The 14,370-nt window shown below is 33.5% G+C and overlaps 1 protein-coding gene across 3 annotated transcripts in view; it reads right to left on the bottom strand.

Moving 5' to 3' along the window:
* Positions 1 to 14,370, bottom strand: part of CycY (cyclin Y) — a 154,983-nt gene that overhangs the window by 84,002 nt on the left and 56,611 nt on the right. For all 3 annotated transcript variants that reach the window (XM_090413502.1, XM_090413503.1, XM_090413504.1), the window contains 2 exons: positions 13,211 to 13,242; positions 770 to 958 (listed from right to left, as the gene is read on the bottom strand). In XM_090413502.1, the coding sequence (XP_090269628.1) occupies positions 770 to 958; positions 13,211 to 13,242 (221 nt within the window). The remainder of the gene's footprint in view (positions 1 to 769; positions 959 to 13,210; positions 13,243 to 14,370) is intronic.

Genomic DNA, 14,370 nt, shown 5'->3' on the forward strand with positions numbered 1-14,370 from the left:
AAGAGATGTTTGGCGACCATCTGCCACACCCATGCATCCATCATCTCAGTAGTGTAGCATGATTCGTCACTTCATAACACAGCTTTCCAAGCTTCCACATCCCGCTGGATTTTTTTGATAGGACCCAAATATGCAAGCCCACATTACTCACACCAACACGCAGTATTCTCTGCAGTGGAGAAAAGAGTGTGAGTAATGTGGGCTTGCATATTTGGGTCCTATCAAAAAAATCCATGTTGTGAGCTACAGTTCTGAATGTTTTTGTGCAGATTCGTATTCCAGTCAATTCCCACTCCACATTCAACATGTCAACTAACGAATGGCGGTTTTTGCATATTATCCTTCAGAGCACCTTACGATCACGTTTGGTGAATGTCCTGGGTCATCCACTGCAGGTAGCAGTTGACTTGCTGTTTTTCCATCTCAGTATGGTATCACTGATTGTTGACCTAGAACTTCCCAATTTGTCAACAATTTGCTGAACAGATAGGCCTGCAACACATCCTAACACAATGCCTCTTGCAAACTATCAGTTCAATTCTGACAGTCATTTCATCTGGACATAGCTGCACTGATGAGCATCAACATTGCTCCAATTTATACTTGCTACATTGACTTGTTGCATGGCACAATGCACCTTTCTCCCCAGGAGTGTCCACTGACTTCTTTCCAAGCAGTGTATCGTGATATAGAGCCAAAAACTAACTTAATTTTGAGATCCAAATTCTATGGATCATGATAAAAACAGAAAATCCCTGGGAATACTTACTGACAATGGATGGAGTTTTTCATCAAATATATCAAGTACACGATTAGATGCACGATTGTGGATGTGGTAATAAATGGCTAGGGTAACACACTTGATTGTATTTTTCAGGTTTGGCTGGCTTACTGTACTGTCATCCAGATAAATAGTGGAACAAGAACTTGATTTTTTAAGAGGCCGAGTATCTAAAAGCTAAGAAACAGATTCTTACAAATGACAATTCTGCTTTAAATTTACTTGTTGATCATTTTTTTATTTGGTTAGAATAAAATAAAATTTCTGATTAAATAAATGTAACTCATTAAAGAATGAATGCCTAAATTATGCAGAAAATATAATAAAAATTTAAGATGTGTGCATTACAATGAAAAGCACAATTACCTTTTCTAAATTCTATGGGAAATGTGTTTCCTCATATCACACAAATACTTATGTAGCATTTGTCAGATTTATGAATTATGTTACCCTGTGACATTTTTTTTTTATACTAAACATCACCTGATGTAAGTACAAGACTAAACTGTATGCAGGACTAAATTTAAAAGCATAAATTTGTAGGGAAGAAATCCTTACTCTGAAAAAAACCTGAATTTTCATCAGTAATCAGCACAGTAAGTGTATACAAAATGTTTTTAAAAAATTTTGAGAATACATGAAAATGTCAAGAGACACATAAGATCATTTTTATTTTTACGAAAAGAATGAATAATGAATTACTTTACAAATTGTTCACTCATTCTAAAGAATTCAGCCAAATATCCAGTGCATTGCACTATGAACAAGTTGGGATAATAAATGCACAATAGATGCTTGTTGGAACTTTAGTATAATATGGCTATGCTTTGCAATTCACTTTCACATTGTGTTCAAATAATATCAATGGCATAAATTTTATCCTAAACAATTTGCCACACACATTATCCATTATTTATTCTTTTCATAAAATTGTGCAAGTTCATAAGCAAATCATTTATTAAACAGTGAAATCTCAGAAGGGAACAATGCATTGTTTATGAACCACTAAAACACAAGTATGGAAATGAATGGAGATAACCATAAAAAAAAAGTGTTTTTAGATGCATTTTCTGTTGCCATCTTTATGCTAGTTATTCCCAAACTCTGACTGGACAGAGTTTTATTGAAACTGAATATTTGGAATCCTTATAAAAATTTGCTGAGCCATTCAAATTTCAATAAGACATCTGCAGGGACACAAAGGGATAAAACATCAAAATTATATACTTCAATTAACACTAATAAAGTTCATAAAATTTGGAATGCAGGATGTAAACAAAATAATATCAATTGTGCCAGCCATCATTAAAAAATATATCCATGTGGTTTAATTTTCTTTAAACTCATCATTTTTATGGACAAAATTTTGGAAAATGAAGCAAAAACATAATTTTGCACTGACTGGCTGAAATACTTCAATATCAGATTTTATTAATTAATTTGGTACTGAGAATCATTCTTAAGATTTGCCAAAATGTCCAGTTTTTGATTCAAATGGACCATCTGTAATGGCAAAACAAAATTATGTCTAGAGTACCAAAAATAAACAGGCATATCATAAACCACCATAACTTTTGATACACTTGTTGGATTTTTTACAAAGTACTAGATAGCTCCTGCATAAAAAACAGGAATACTGATAAATGCAAATTCAACTGTGAACAATTTCAAACTGTACATTTATATATATCAATCCCACAAATTCAAGGCTACAGAATCTATAGCACATGCTATGTGTAGGGTGTAGGCAAGAAGACTGGGGAACTCTTCAAGAGCATAGCTGTTCCAAAAGGAAAATTATAAAAGATGATGAGAAGCAGTTTCAGCAGCTTTCTATCCCATCTTCAAATGGACTTTAAACCTATCAAAAGTACTTAACAAGTAAGTCAACATGTGTTCTGAGAGAATAAAAAGAAGAACAAAGCAATGTTTTAGCTAAAGTCATGGAAAGACCTTTGATAAGCATATAGAAGTAATATATCAGAAAAGTAGCCAAACATTCTAGAGACAGCTGAAAAAGCATAGAAATAGAAAAAAGAGTATTGTAAAATTAATCAGAAATAATAAGTGACATGAAAAGCGAAGACATTCTAGATGTACTGGTAAAAATACTTTGAAAGATCATTAAATGAAAAAAGAAAAAACAGATATTCAAGAAGAATGCAATTGGGAGTACATACAACATTTGAGGTACAAAAAGCCACCAAACAAATGTAACATGGAAAGACAGCTGGAAATGTACTACATAAGCCAGCTGTGGTTGGCCGAGTGGTTAGCATATCCGCAATCCACGGCAGGATTCGAACCCACAGCCTTTTGGCTGTGGGTTCGAATCCTGCCGTGGGCATGGATGTTTATGATTGTCTGTGAAAGTACAAGTGGCGGTAGTCGGCAGTAGATGATGAAGGTTGGTAGAGTAGTGAGAAGAAGAGTTGTAGAGTAGATGCCCTCCCTCGATGAGTCTTTGGACTCCCTGGAGGTGTGATGTAATAATAATAATTCAGAAGACATGGTCAGAACGTCAAATTCCAGATGAACAGAGTAGAGTTCTCATAGTACCATCTATAAAAAGAGAAGTGAGAATTACAGAATAATTTCCCTACTGAATGTTCCAGGTAAGATTTATGAAAGCATACTTAAAATAAAGAAAAATTGGAAGAATAATCTGATCTTGACAATATACATTTGATATTGTCAGGATCAGATTTCAACTTTAAGGAAAAATAGTTGAGAAACCATGTGACATAAGGATCTGTATTTAAGTTTTGTAGATCTGGAAAAGGCATATGGCAAGACTCCAAGTGAATAGCTACTCAAAATGATACAATTAGATTATGTAAAGAGAATATTGTTTCAAGCAATACATAGACATCATCTACATTGATCATATTATGAAACAAAGTGACATTAGACCTAATATCAAAAATGGAGACATTAATCTCAGCTCTTTACTTTATGCAGATGTTATACTATTAAGCAAATCCAATATAATTCAGCAGGACTGCTGCAACAGATTTGGTGTGAAAATTAGCAATAAAAATTACTAAAACTAGGTAGGGACATTGAAAACATCAACCTACAGAACAAGTAAAACATTTCAGCTATTTAGGCAAAATTTTTGTGAAGATGCAATTAAACATGGAAATAGACAAAATTAGCAATTCTGTTGAAATGAGAGAATTTAGTCAAAGCACTAAACCAGCTACAGAAAAAAGACAGTGCTCAACCAAATATTAACTTATGGATCTGAGAATATGTTTAGAAATAAGTCATTTCATAAAAAAAAAAGACTGGAGACAAGTTCTTGGGAAAAAAAAAATCAGGTTAATGAATAGATGGCACCAATGGCAAAATCTTATTAAAAATGAAGATATCAGAAAGGATCTTAACACTTAGTATTCAGAAATGTATGAGGAACAAATCTCAGGTGGCATAATCACTTAAGCAGAATGTTAGTGGAAAGGTTGGCAAAGCAATTGTTTCATGCAAGGCTGACAGGTAGAAGACCAGAGGAAGTCTAAGATCTAAGTACAAGATAGTGAGAAGTGCTTTAGAAGATTAAATATAAAATTAGACAACATTCAAGTCCTGGCAGATTACAAACTAATTCTGGATGAAAATTGTGGAATGAAGGTTAGTAAAATAATGTAAACTTTTTCATGCATTACAATCAGTGAATATTCTGTGCACCCACTGGAGGATACATACCAGGCATTAGATGATAAGAAGGCAAGACTGCATTTTGGTAGCATTAAAACAGCTAACATTAAAACATTATCCTCACTTCACTGAAGAATGGTACAAATATCAGTGTTTAAGGCACTGGTTTAAGGTCTTGAAGCCCAGAATTTTTACGCATTGCAAGGAATGGGTTTGTCAACAAGTAGGAGTGACAGGATATGCTATAAGTAAGACTATGGATAAGATAATTGATCAGTGAAAAACAGTTATTTATGTCAAAGAGAAATTTATCCGCTTTGTCATGTAAACTACAGTGGTTTAATGTTTAGTCAAGTTTGTTCATGCTGGGCTTTCTTTCTTTCTTTTTTTTTTTTTTTTTTAAACCAAATGAATAGATGGTTGATGAAACTTTTTTCTTCACTTATAATTCTGTTTTTATTGTGAAAATGTTTTATTATTTCAATTTTTTTTTCTTTTGCCACAACTCTGGACCATTTTTATTAACAAAACAATTAAAAAATATCAGTAATTCATTCCTAAATTGAAGTTTGGATATTTAGGAATCACTAAAATATAAATGTTCATCCAATTCCTGCCATGTACCTTCAAGGGGTGTACAGAATATGATACTACTACAACATGAAAAATTTACATCATTACTAAATTCCTATCTACAATTTTCCTCCAAATCAGTCTGTTACTTGTCAAGACTCCAAAATTATCATTATCAGATCTTATATTTTGATCGTCTAAAGCACATTGTACCATATCAATCCACCTATATCTTGGTCTTCCTCTGGGTCGTTTTCCTGCCAAACTGGCAGAGAATACTTGTTTTGCTAATCTTTCCTTGCCCATTCTGTTTAAGTGACCATACCACCAGAAATTAGCTCTACTAATGCATTCCTGGATGCTGACAATGTCAAGTTCTTTCCTAATATCCTCATTTTTAATATGATATTGCCATTGATGCCATCTGTTCACGCCTCTAATCTTTCTCAAGACTCTTATATTTGCGGTCTCTAGTCTTTGGTCAAGTGTTTTACTTCTAACCTAGCAGGTTTGAACACCATCTTGTATACAGCTAATTTAGTGTTCGACTAATTTCTCTCTTATTCCATATGAATTTATTCAGTCTACTTCCTGCCATACCAGCTTTGTTGATTCTGTTGTCTATTTCCATATTTAATTTATCATCTTCACTAAAAATCGTGCCTAAGTAGCTGAAATGTTTTACTTGTTCCATAGGGTCTCTGTTCACAATGCAGATGACATTTTCAACGATTCTGCCTAATTTCATTGTCTTTGTCTTTTTATTGCTAACCTTCATACGATATCTATTACAACAGTTATTCAATTTAGTCAGGGAATCTTACAGACTTGTAGCAGATTTATTTAGAAGTATAACATCGTCTGCATAAAGGAAAGAACTGACATTAACATCTCCAATTTTGATATCATGTTTAATACCACTTTCCTTCATAATGTGATCCATATAGATAATGAATAACAGAGGGGATAATGTACATCCGTGTCTCACACCAGATTTAACATTAAGCCATCTTTCTGTACTTCCTTCAATTCGAACTGCTGACTTACAACTCAAATAAAGACTAAGTATTGCTTGATATAATGCCCCATTGACACCATATAACTGTAACATATTGAATGGCTTCTCTCTAGGCACCTTGTCACGTGCCTTTCAATTCAATAAAACTTAAATACAGATCTATATTATATTCCCATGATTTCTCAACTATTTGTCGTAAAGTGAAGATCTGATCCTGACAGCCTCTATTTGGACTGAATCCAGTTTGTTCTTCACCAAGCTTCCCTTCCACAAACCTTCTCAACTATTCCCCAAGTATACTTGCATAAATATTACCAGTCACATTCAGTAGGGAAATACTTCTGTAATTCTCACATTCAGTTTTATTTCCCTTTTTATATATGGGTACTATGAGAGTTCTACTCCAATCATTGGGAATTCGTCCCTCTGTCCAGATTTTTTGAACTATGCAGTGCAGCCACTGTAAGACTTGTATACTGCCATACTTCATCATTTCTGGCGGAATATCATTGTGTCAGTAGCATTCTCTAGAGCCTCAAAAAATTCCTCCACTTCTAATTTAGTAGAGCCTTCTGTAGGACCATAGGCACAATAAGTCTCATTGTCCAGTTCCCCATTCTCATATTTGCCCACATTACTCTACTTGAGACTGACTGCCATTCAAGTAGATTAGCCTGGTATTTTGTGTTGAATACTATGGCTACTCCTTTTCCTTGATTGTCATTGCCTGAATATAACATTTTGTATTTATTGCTCAGAAAGATCTCACCAGTTTTTGTCTTTTTTGTTTCAGTCACCCCTATTATGCTGATCTGGTACTTATATAATTCCCCAGCTAGCTACATTTCTTTGCCATTCAGGCTTCTTATGTTGACAGTACTGATCTTGAACTCTGATGATGTTGAGTTGGGTTAAGTTTTAGGATTTGTTCCAGTAGCTGACTTTTTGCCATTTGTCCTGGTTCCTACACAAAAACAAGGCAGGCCTTGTTTAACAGGGCAACGCCCCAGCCAGCATGAAATTTTGCCATGTTGTACCATCATTTTGTATTTTGGTTTAAGCCATCAGCTAAATCCCAAATTGCCAGCCAATCCTCGTTCATTCAGTATCCAGTTAGATTCCAAACAGGGTTCACCACGAGAAGGTGAGGACTGGAGATTAGGTCAGAAGCCCTGGTCGGTTCTCTGCATTCCTTTAAAGGCTATGTGGAGGTCTCCTCAGTTATACAGCTTTGATCCTTAAGCATCCCAATATGAATGTTTAATAACAAAATTAGACAACAAACAAAATTGAATAGATATGCCATAAAACAGTTCTAGGTTCAATTATGAATGTTACTAAAATAATGTTAAGAAATGCAATCCATGCAATCGTTTACCTATGTATAATAGTTCTATAAATATTCATTATCACACCAAATGAACCTACAACCATTTTTTTGTTTATGTGCTGTACTATAGACATACACAACTTTGTTTTGTCACTAAAAATGGCTGAACTGAAACAAACTCAGTTAACTGACAAATTTTAGTAGTAATTGTAAACACTAGATTTCATTAAATTATTACTATTAATTTCAAATTATTTTACAAATAAAGATGGTCCTTTGAAACCAAAATATAACTGACAACACATTTTAGATGGATATACTAAATCCAAAATCTTATTTCATTTCATCAGCTAAAGTGAAGTTTTTGAAACATTGTTTCTAGAATGGTCAGATGTAAGGAAAATATTCAGCTAGTTTTACAAATTTTTGCACGGATTCCAAATACCAAATTTTAATAAAATGAATCTAATGGGTTCCTATCCATTTTGCAAAATGATATGAATATTCAAACTGAAACATTACTGAAATATCACAAATTGTAGGTTAATAGATGAATGTATCTATATGAAAATTTACCCTTTATTTCTGGAGTTTAAGATTTTAGAATTAGGAAATGAAAACTAAGATAATAAAGGGCGTGTTTTATTTGGTTATTGTTGTTTTAATTTACTTTGGTCACCAAAGAATCTTTCATGGGCACAAAGACAAACCATACATGTGGATGTAGGCACACCAGCAGGGAGGCAAACCCAGACAGTATAAAACAGTAGGATCCTAAAGTCCCAACTAGCAAACTTTATGGGTGCAGTGTAGGATCCCTGGATCAGCTGTAAGTCTATAATGACAATCTCAAAAGAAATATAAAAATGGACTCGCATAGAAATGTATTTAATGTAAAATGATGCTGTACCAAAAGATGCCTATGACACTTAGGCAAAAATTTTACATTAAGTGAGTTTTCCTATTTTTATATTTCTTTTGATTTATGCCAACCCATAATCCAATTAAACATCAGAGTAAAGGTATTGCATATTTGAGACAAAAATCTCCTGGATTTCTGATAATGTCATGCAGCCACATTTACATTTAGAGAATGGTATGTGGTCATGATGGATTCTAGAAATAGTCTTCAAATCAGGGCAAAAATAAAATGATACATCTAGACTTCCTTCCAGACTGCCAATTCTGACTAGACATGGTCAATGTTTTAAAATCAGGAAAGCCTCAAAAAAGGAATTTATCCTATACTAAACTCAATGGCACTTAACATTCTAGGTTTTGTGTACTTTTTTTTTTATATACAAGAGCCACTGCTAATCAACAGCCTTTTACAGTTCACTTTAAAAGTCACCAAATCAACATCACTGCCTCCTCTTTGATTCCATCTACTTCAGTCCTTTGGAACAGTCGCCCCCCCCCCCCCCCACTCTGCCTTCTCAAAGACCACAATCCTCAGCTGTTTAAGCAGAATGTGAACAGATGCCTTCTTTCTTCTATTCCTGTTGCTCACAGCACTAGTGTGCTATAGGTCTTGGCCTTTCATGATCAGATTAAAAAAATGCTATAGTCTGCTCAATTGCTCAGAATGTGACAAAAAATATTAATCCTATTTAGAGATCAAGCTACATACCTCTTTGATGCTGACCCTAGATACACACACACACACACAAGCCACTCCAAAAATTATTAGATAACATTATATCTTGGCCTCCTGAAACTATATAATCCTAAGTTACCTCAGATTTATAGATTACTGAAAATAAACCCTTGGCACTCAGAGCAGCATTGGTTCCCAGACTTATCGAGTGGACAAACATTTTTCTTTTTTTATGTTGCTCCCACCCATGAAATATTTGCAAACCTACAGTACATTTTGTACCATAGGTGGGCTAAGGATATTTTTTTCTATTTTTATATATGTTTTTGTACTTTTAATTTATTTTTACATAGTAACCCTGCTCTAGAGACCAAACATGGAACTTTTTCAAGCCACTTCAGGCCTCTAAGTAGGGCAGTGGTCTCAAACTGGGCACTGAAATTCATCTCCCACCTAGCCCAAGAATTCACTTGTTTATAACTAAGCACACTGTCTCCTATATTAAATATTCTGCACACTTCAATCTTGTTTGTTTGTCAGACACAATCTTCAAAGAGAATGACATCATGGTCAGTTTCAATATAGCTCCCTATTTAAAATTCAGAAACGTACCCCTAAAAGAAACCTCAGAACTTATTCAGACACGTTCTCAGTATATCAGTTTTATTCACTTTAACCATGCACTTTAGTTATTTAACTTGGCATCAAAGGTGCCAATAAGAACTTTGATGCCAAGTTAAATAAGCAGTTCCTTCAGTCTGCTCATTAGCAGACTGAACGAACAGCTATGCTCCCCTCCCTAACTACAATTTCTGATAGTATGAGTCTCACAATGAAAGACTGTAAACTTACTGTATATTAGTACTGTAGGTAGGTTACAACTTTCAAGGTGGGATTCACACACAAATAAACTCCATTCCTAATCAAATTTCCAAAACAAGGGGAATGGCCACATAAGAGGGTGGTCTGAAAAGTTCTCGGCCCCGATGGCATCAAAAAGTTATAGGAAAATTTTTTTTTTTCTAAGTTTGTACATCTGTCATAAGCATCTATGTGAAATTTCAAGTCATTCTATTGAGTAGTTTGTTTTATACAGCTGTTTGAAGCAAAAGTGTTGTCTGTATCCCTTGAAATGGATAAATTGAGTATAGTGCGGTTATAAAATTCTTTGTAAAAGAAGGTTTAATGCCAAAAAGAAATTCATTCAAAGTTCATAAAAGTTTATGAGCACTCTTCTCCTTCGTTTTTGACAATTAAGAAATGGGCTGCCAAGTTTAAATGTGGCTGTACCAGCCTTGAAGATAATCCACTTGGATATCCAAAAAGTGTAACACAACCAGAAAGTATTGATCAAGTGCCTGATATGGTATTTGATGACAGGCGGTCATCCAATACCATATCATGCATATAGACATGTGTAGGATATATTTTGCATGAAGAATTGCAAATGAAAAAGCTTTGTGCAAGATGGGTGCCATGCTTGCACACAGCAGATCAAAAATACACTCACAGGAAAAATCTCTGAACAGTGCTTGGAGCGTTTCAACAAGAATAAAACTGATTTTGTGCGTCAATTTATTACTATGGATGAGACTTGGATTCACCATTACACACACCAGAATCCAAACAGCAATCAAAACAGTGGACAGAATCTGGTTGTTCACACCAAAGAATACAAAGTCAATTCCATCAGCAGAAAAGTTCATGGTGTCAGTGGTTTTGGGATGCTAAAAGCATTTTGTTTATTAATTATTTTGAAAAGGGTAAAACAATAACCAGGGAATATTATTCCAATCTTTTAACCAGACTAGACAAAAAAATTTGTGAGAAAAGACCCGGTTTGCAGAAGAAAAAAAATCATCTTTCATCAGGACAATGCACCTGCCCACAAAAGTGTTTTGGCAATGGGAAAATTAAGGGATCTGCACTATGAATTGTTGGAACATCCACCCTATTCCCCTGATTTGGCTCCCTCTGACTTCTATCTCTTCCCAAAATTAAAACTTTTCCTCGCTGGTCAGCATTTTTCTTCGAATCAAGAGGCGATTGCAGCTGTAGAGGGGTATTTTGCAGATCTTACTGAGAACACTACAGGGACAGGAAAATGGCACTGGAGCATCGCTGGAATAAATGTATTAGTCTTAAGGGAGATTAGGTTGAAAAATAAAAATCATTTTGAAATTATAAATTCGTTTTTTCATTGTCAGGCCGAGAACTTTTCACACCACCATCATATATATATATATATATATATATATATATATATATATATATATATATATATATATATATATATATATATATATATATATATATATATATATTTAACTGTATTATTATGACTTTAATTTAGTTAGAGAAGAAAGAAAACCTGCACGTTCATATCCAAGTTGATATATGAAGTACTGTATTACTATGTGAGAGAGAGCAAATTAGTGGTTTAAGTTTAAATATTATGGCAGTAACTGATCCAATGAATATCAAAAATCTGTCCCATAAAAAGAAATTAGCTTTCTAAAAATATTAAAACTACTTTTTAATCAGCAAGAATGTTGCTAGTCAAAATATCAGTATAAAACCTGAAGTAGCCATTATGACAGATCCAACAGCGAACAAAACATTAGGAATTCGATTAACTAGCTAATGGTTATCCTCCCCATCTTTTTTATACTGTGTAGGTGAAGTAAGGGTTAGATAATCTGCCAATAGCTTTGCAAAGGTAGGTACTTCAAATTGCCAATAAGCAAGGTGATGAAATTTAACTACCAGCTGAACACACAAACATCCATGTTTACAAGGAGATTCAAAGCTTAGCTGTTGGTTGCAGAGATTGCAAGAGAACTGATTGCAATTAGTACCTTTATTTTCATTTGAAGTTTTTGTGGATAATGCTCCATGGTATGATCATAAAATAAAAATATCACTAAATATTCATTTATATACTTCATCTGGTGCAAAGATAACCCATTTATGTGATGCATATTTTTAAAAGGAAATGTTATATGTATAAATTCTAAAATGCAAAATATGAAAACATCTCTTTGAGATATTTCCTATATCATAAAGATGGTTCATAAATATCAATTTTAAATGAAACTTCTACTGAAAATACTTGAAACTGGTGTTCCCCCCCACATATATATTGAGAAAGGTGTAAAAATTTGCCTGCCTAATGTGGAAAGGACATGTTACATGACAGCAAGCTCCCTCCTCTCCTCCCAGACATGATGGATGAAACAGTCCAGTGTGAATGTGTTAACAAGAGTATCGATTTTCTTGCAGTAGCACCCACTACTCAAAACATAAAAATATTATGAATGAGGGCAATTTTTTTTTTTTTTTTTTTTTTTTTTTTTTTTTTTAACTTTCATCCAATCCACAAAAGGCATTAAAACTATCAAACATTCAGTGCTATGAGTAGGCCTCTAAGGGTTAGATTGTTCTAGAGACCAAACATGGTACTGTGATTCCCCTCCCCCTCCCTGAGCCACTTCAGTTCTCCAATAAGCAGTAAGATGATCTCTTAATGCATGATGAAATTGGTCTTCAATCTAAAGATTTTCACATGTATCCATGCCTGGAATTCAAATCAAGAATAAACTAACTGGAAAGGAAACACATGAACTACCTTACCAACCAAGCTGGCTTAACAGCTATATATAAAATTCAAAAATTGTAATTAGAAGATTTACACCATTCAGTAAAAAGAAAATCTTGCATTTCTTGAGAAAATTCTTGCAGAGTTTGCTTAAAATCAACTTTCCAGCAGATGAAACTTTAAGTACCACCATTGGTGGAAAGGATTTGAGCTAAAACTTCATAAATGCTAAATCATGATAATAATCACTTTTCTATAATAAATCACTGGAGACTATACAGAAATTGATCCACATCCCTTCATAAGACACAGCTCCTCTTCCCCCATACTAAATCAATTTATGCAAAACAGATAAATACCACATATTTTTAATTCTAGTGAAAGATCTAAAACATAAACAGATGGATGGACACTCAAGTATAGTATACATGGGTACTGGAGAAGTATATATTATGAAAACATCAATGTCTAATGAAATATATTCACAGTTACCTTTCACAGCTTTAATACTTTCATCGTTAAGAATATTACTAGTAAAATGGAAAGCAAATTCTCCAAATTTCAGTGTAACAAATCTCATTATTATACATAATGCAAAAATTGCAACACTGAATGTTAATGAGAATGAAATGAAATTTTGAAACAATACTCACATTACTTTGACTTCTTCGTTTTTCTCTACAGTCTGTTAATTAATGAAAAAAGACTATTTAGTAATATTTTATATATAAGCACAATAAATCAAGTTGACAGAGGCTAAATTTAATTCATCTTTACAAAAAATTTGTGAAGATTATTTACAAAGTTTGTCTTAAATATACTTGTAGATACCACAAGTAATAGTTCATTATAGTGGATATTCTCTGTAATGATTTTATTTAAATAATATTGTGTCTAGGATTTTAGTTGGAGTTTTTCAGTATAGTGAGAGACGACTGTATTTTAAACCATTACATATTATTATGTGACCCCTTCCAAGGAATCCAACACCTTATCACAGGAGAGTACTTCACACAAAATGTTTCCAGTACTTAATCCATCTATACACAATGGAATTATCCACTATCCAGATACTATAATACTGAAGAACAACTCATTTACAATTTCACTAGTGTTATAGTATTTTTCAAACTGTAGAATAGCTTAGTGGCTAGCAATCAACATTGTTTTTATTTTTAAATGAAACAGAATAGAAAATATCAGAGTATATCCTAACAGATTGCATAGCTTTAACAAGTTCATGACAGATGGTGTCGTATACTGCCTCGAGTAATCTCTTGTTTACAGCTGAGACTGCATCTTTTCTCTTGAGGCAAATACAAGTAGAAATGATCACAGCTAACTTCAATTATTAATTAACAAAGCTCTTTCCTTTGAACGTATTGATAACATCATGAGTGACAATAAAAATAGCACTCGCTAGAATGTAGTTACAGTTGATAGCCAATTAAAGATAACTTTAGTTCTTTGAAGATCCTACATTATGCAAATTACTATTTCCAAAATATGTGATTGAGCAGGTGGAAAATTTCTTAAAAGAATGTTTCCATTGTGTTCATAATTGTAATAACATTCTAGAGCAGTTATCTGCATTTTTTTATTTTTTATTTTAATAATAAATCTGGTTGTGTAAAAGTTTAATGTTCATGATCCAAAAACATGCTTTATATGGAACTGTCTAATATTAGCAATACAATTTAAAATTTTTATTGCTAATATCTGGAATTCATTAGTGTTCAAATTATGAACATTTTGTGCAGCACTGCTGCTAAATGCAGTAGGTGGAATGTCAAAATTACTGTAACTATTCCAA

The sequence above is a fragment of the Typopeltis vanoorti genome, chromosome 24 (assembly GCF_054136105.1).
Source record: "Typopeltis vanoorti isolate ZY-2024b chromosome 24, IOZ_Tvanoo_1.0, whole genome shotgun sequence".
NCBI lineage: Eukaryota > Metazoa > Arthropoda > Arachnida > Uropygi > Thelyphonidae > Typopeltis > Typopeltis vanoorti.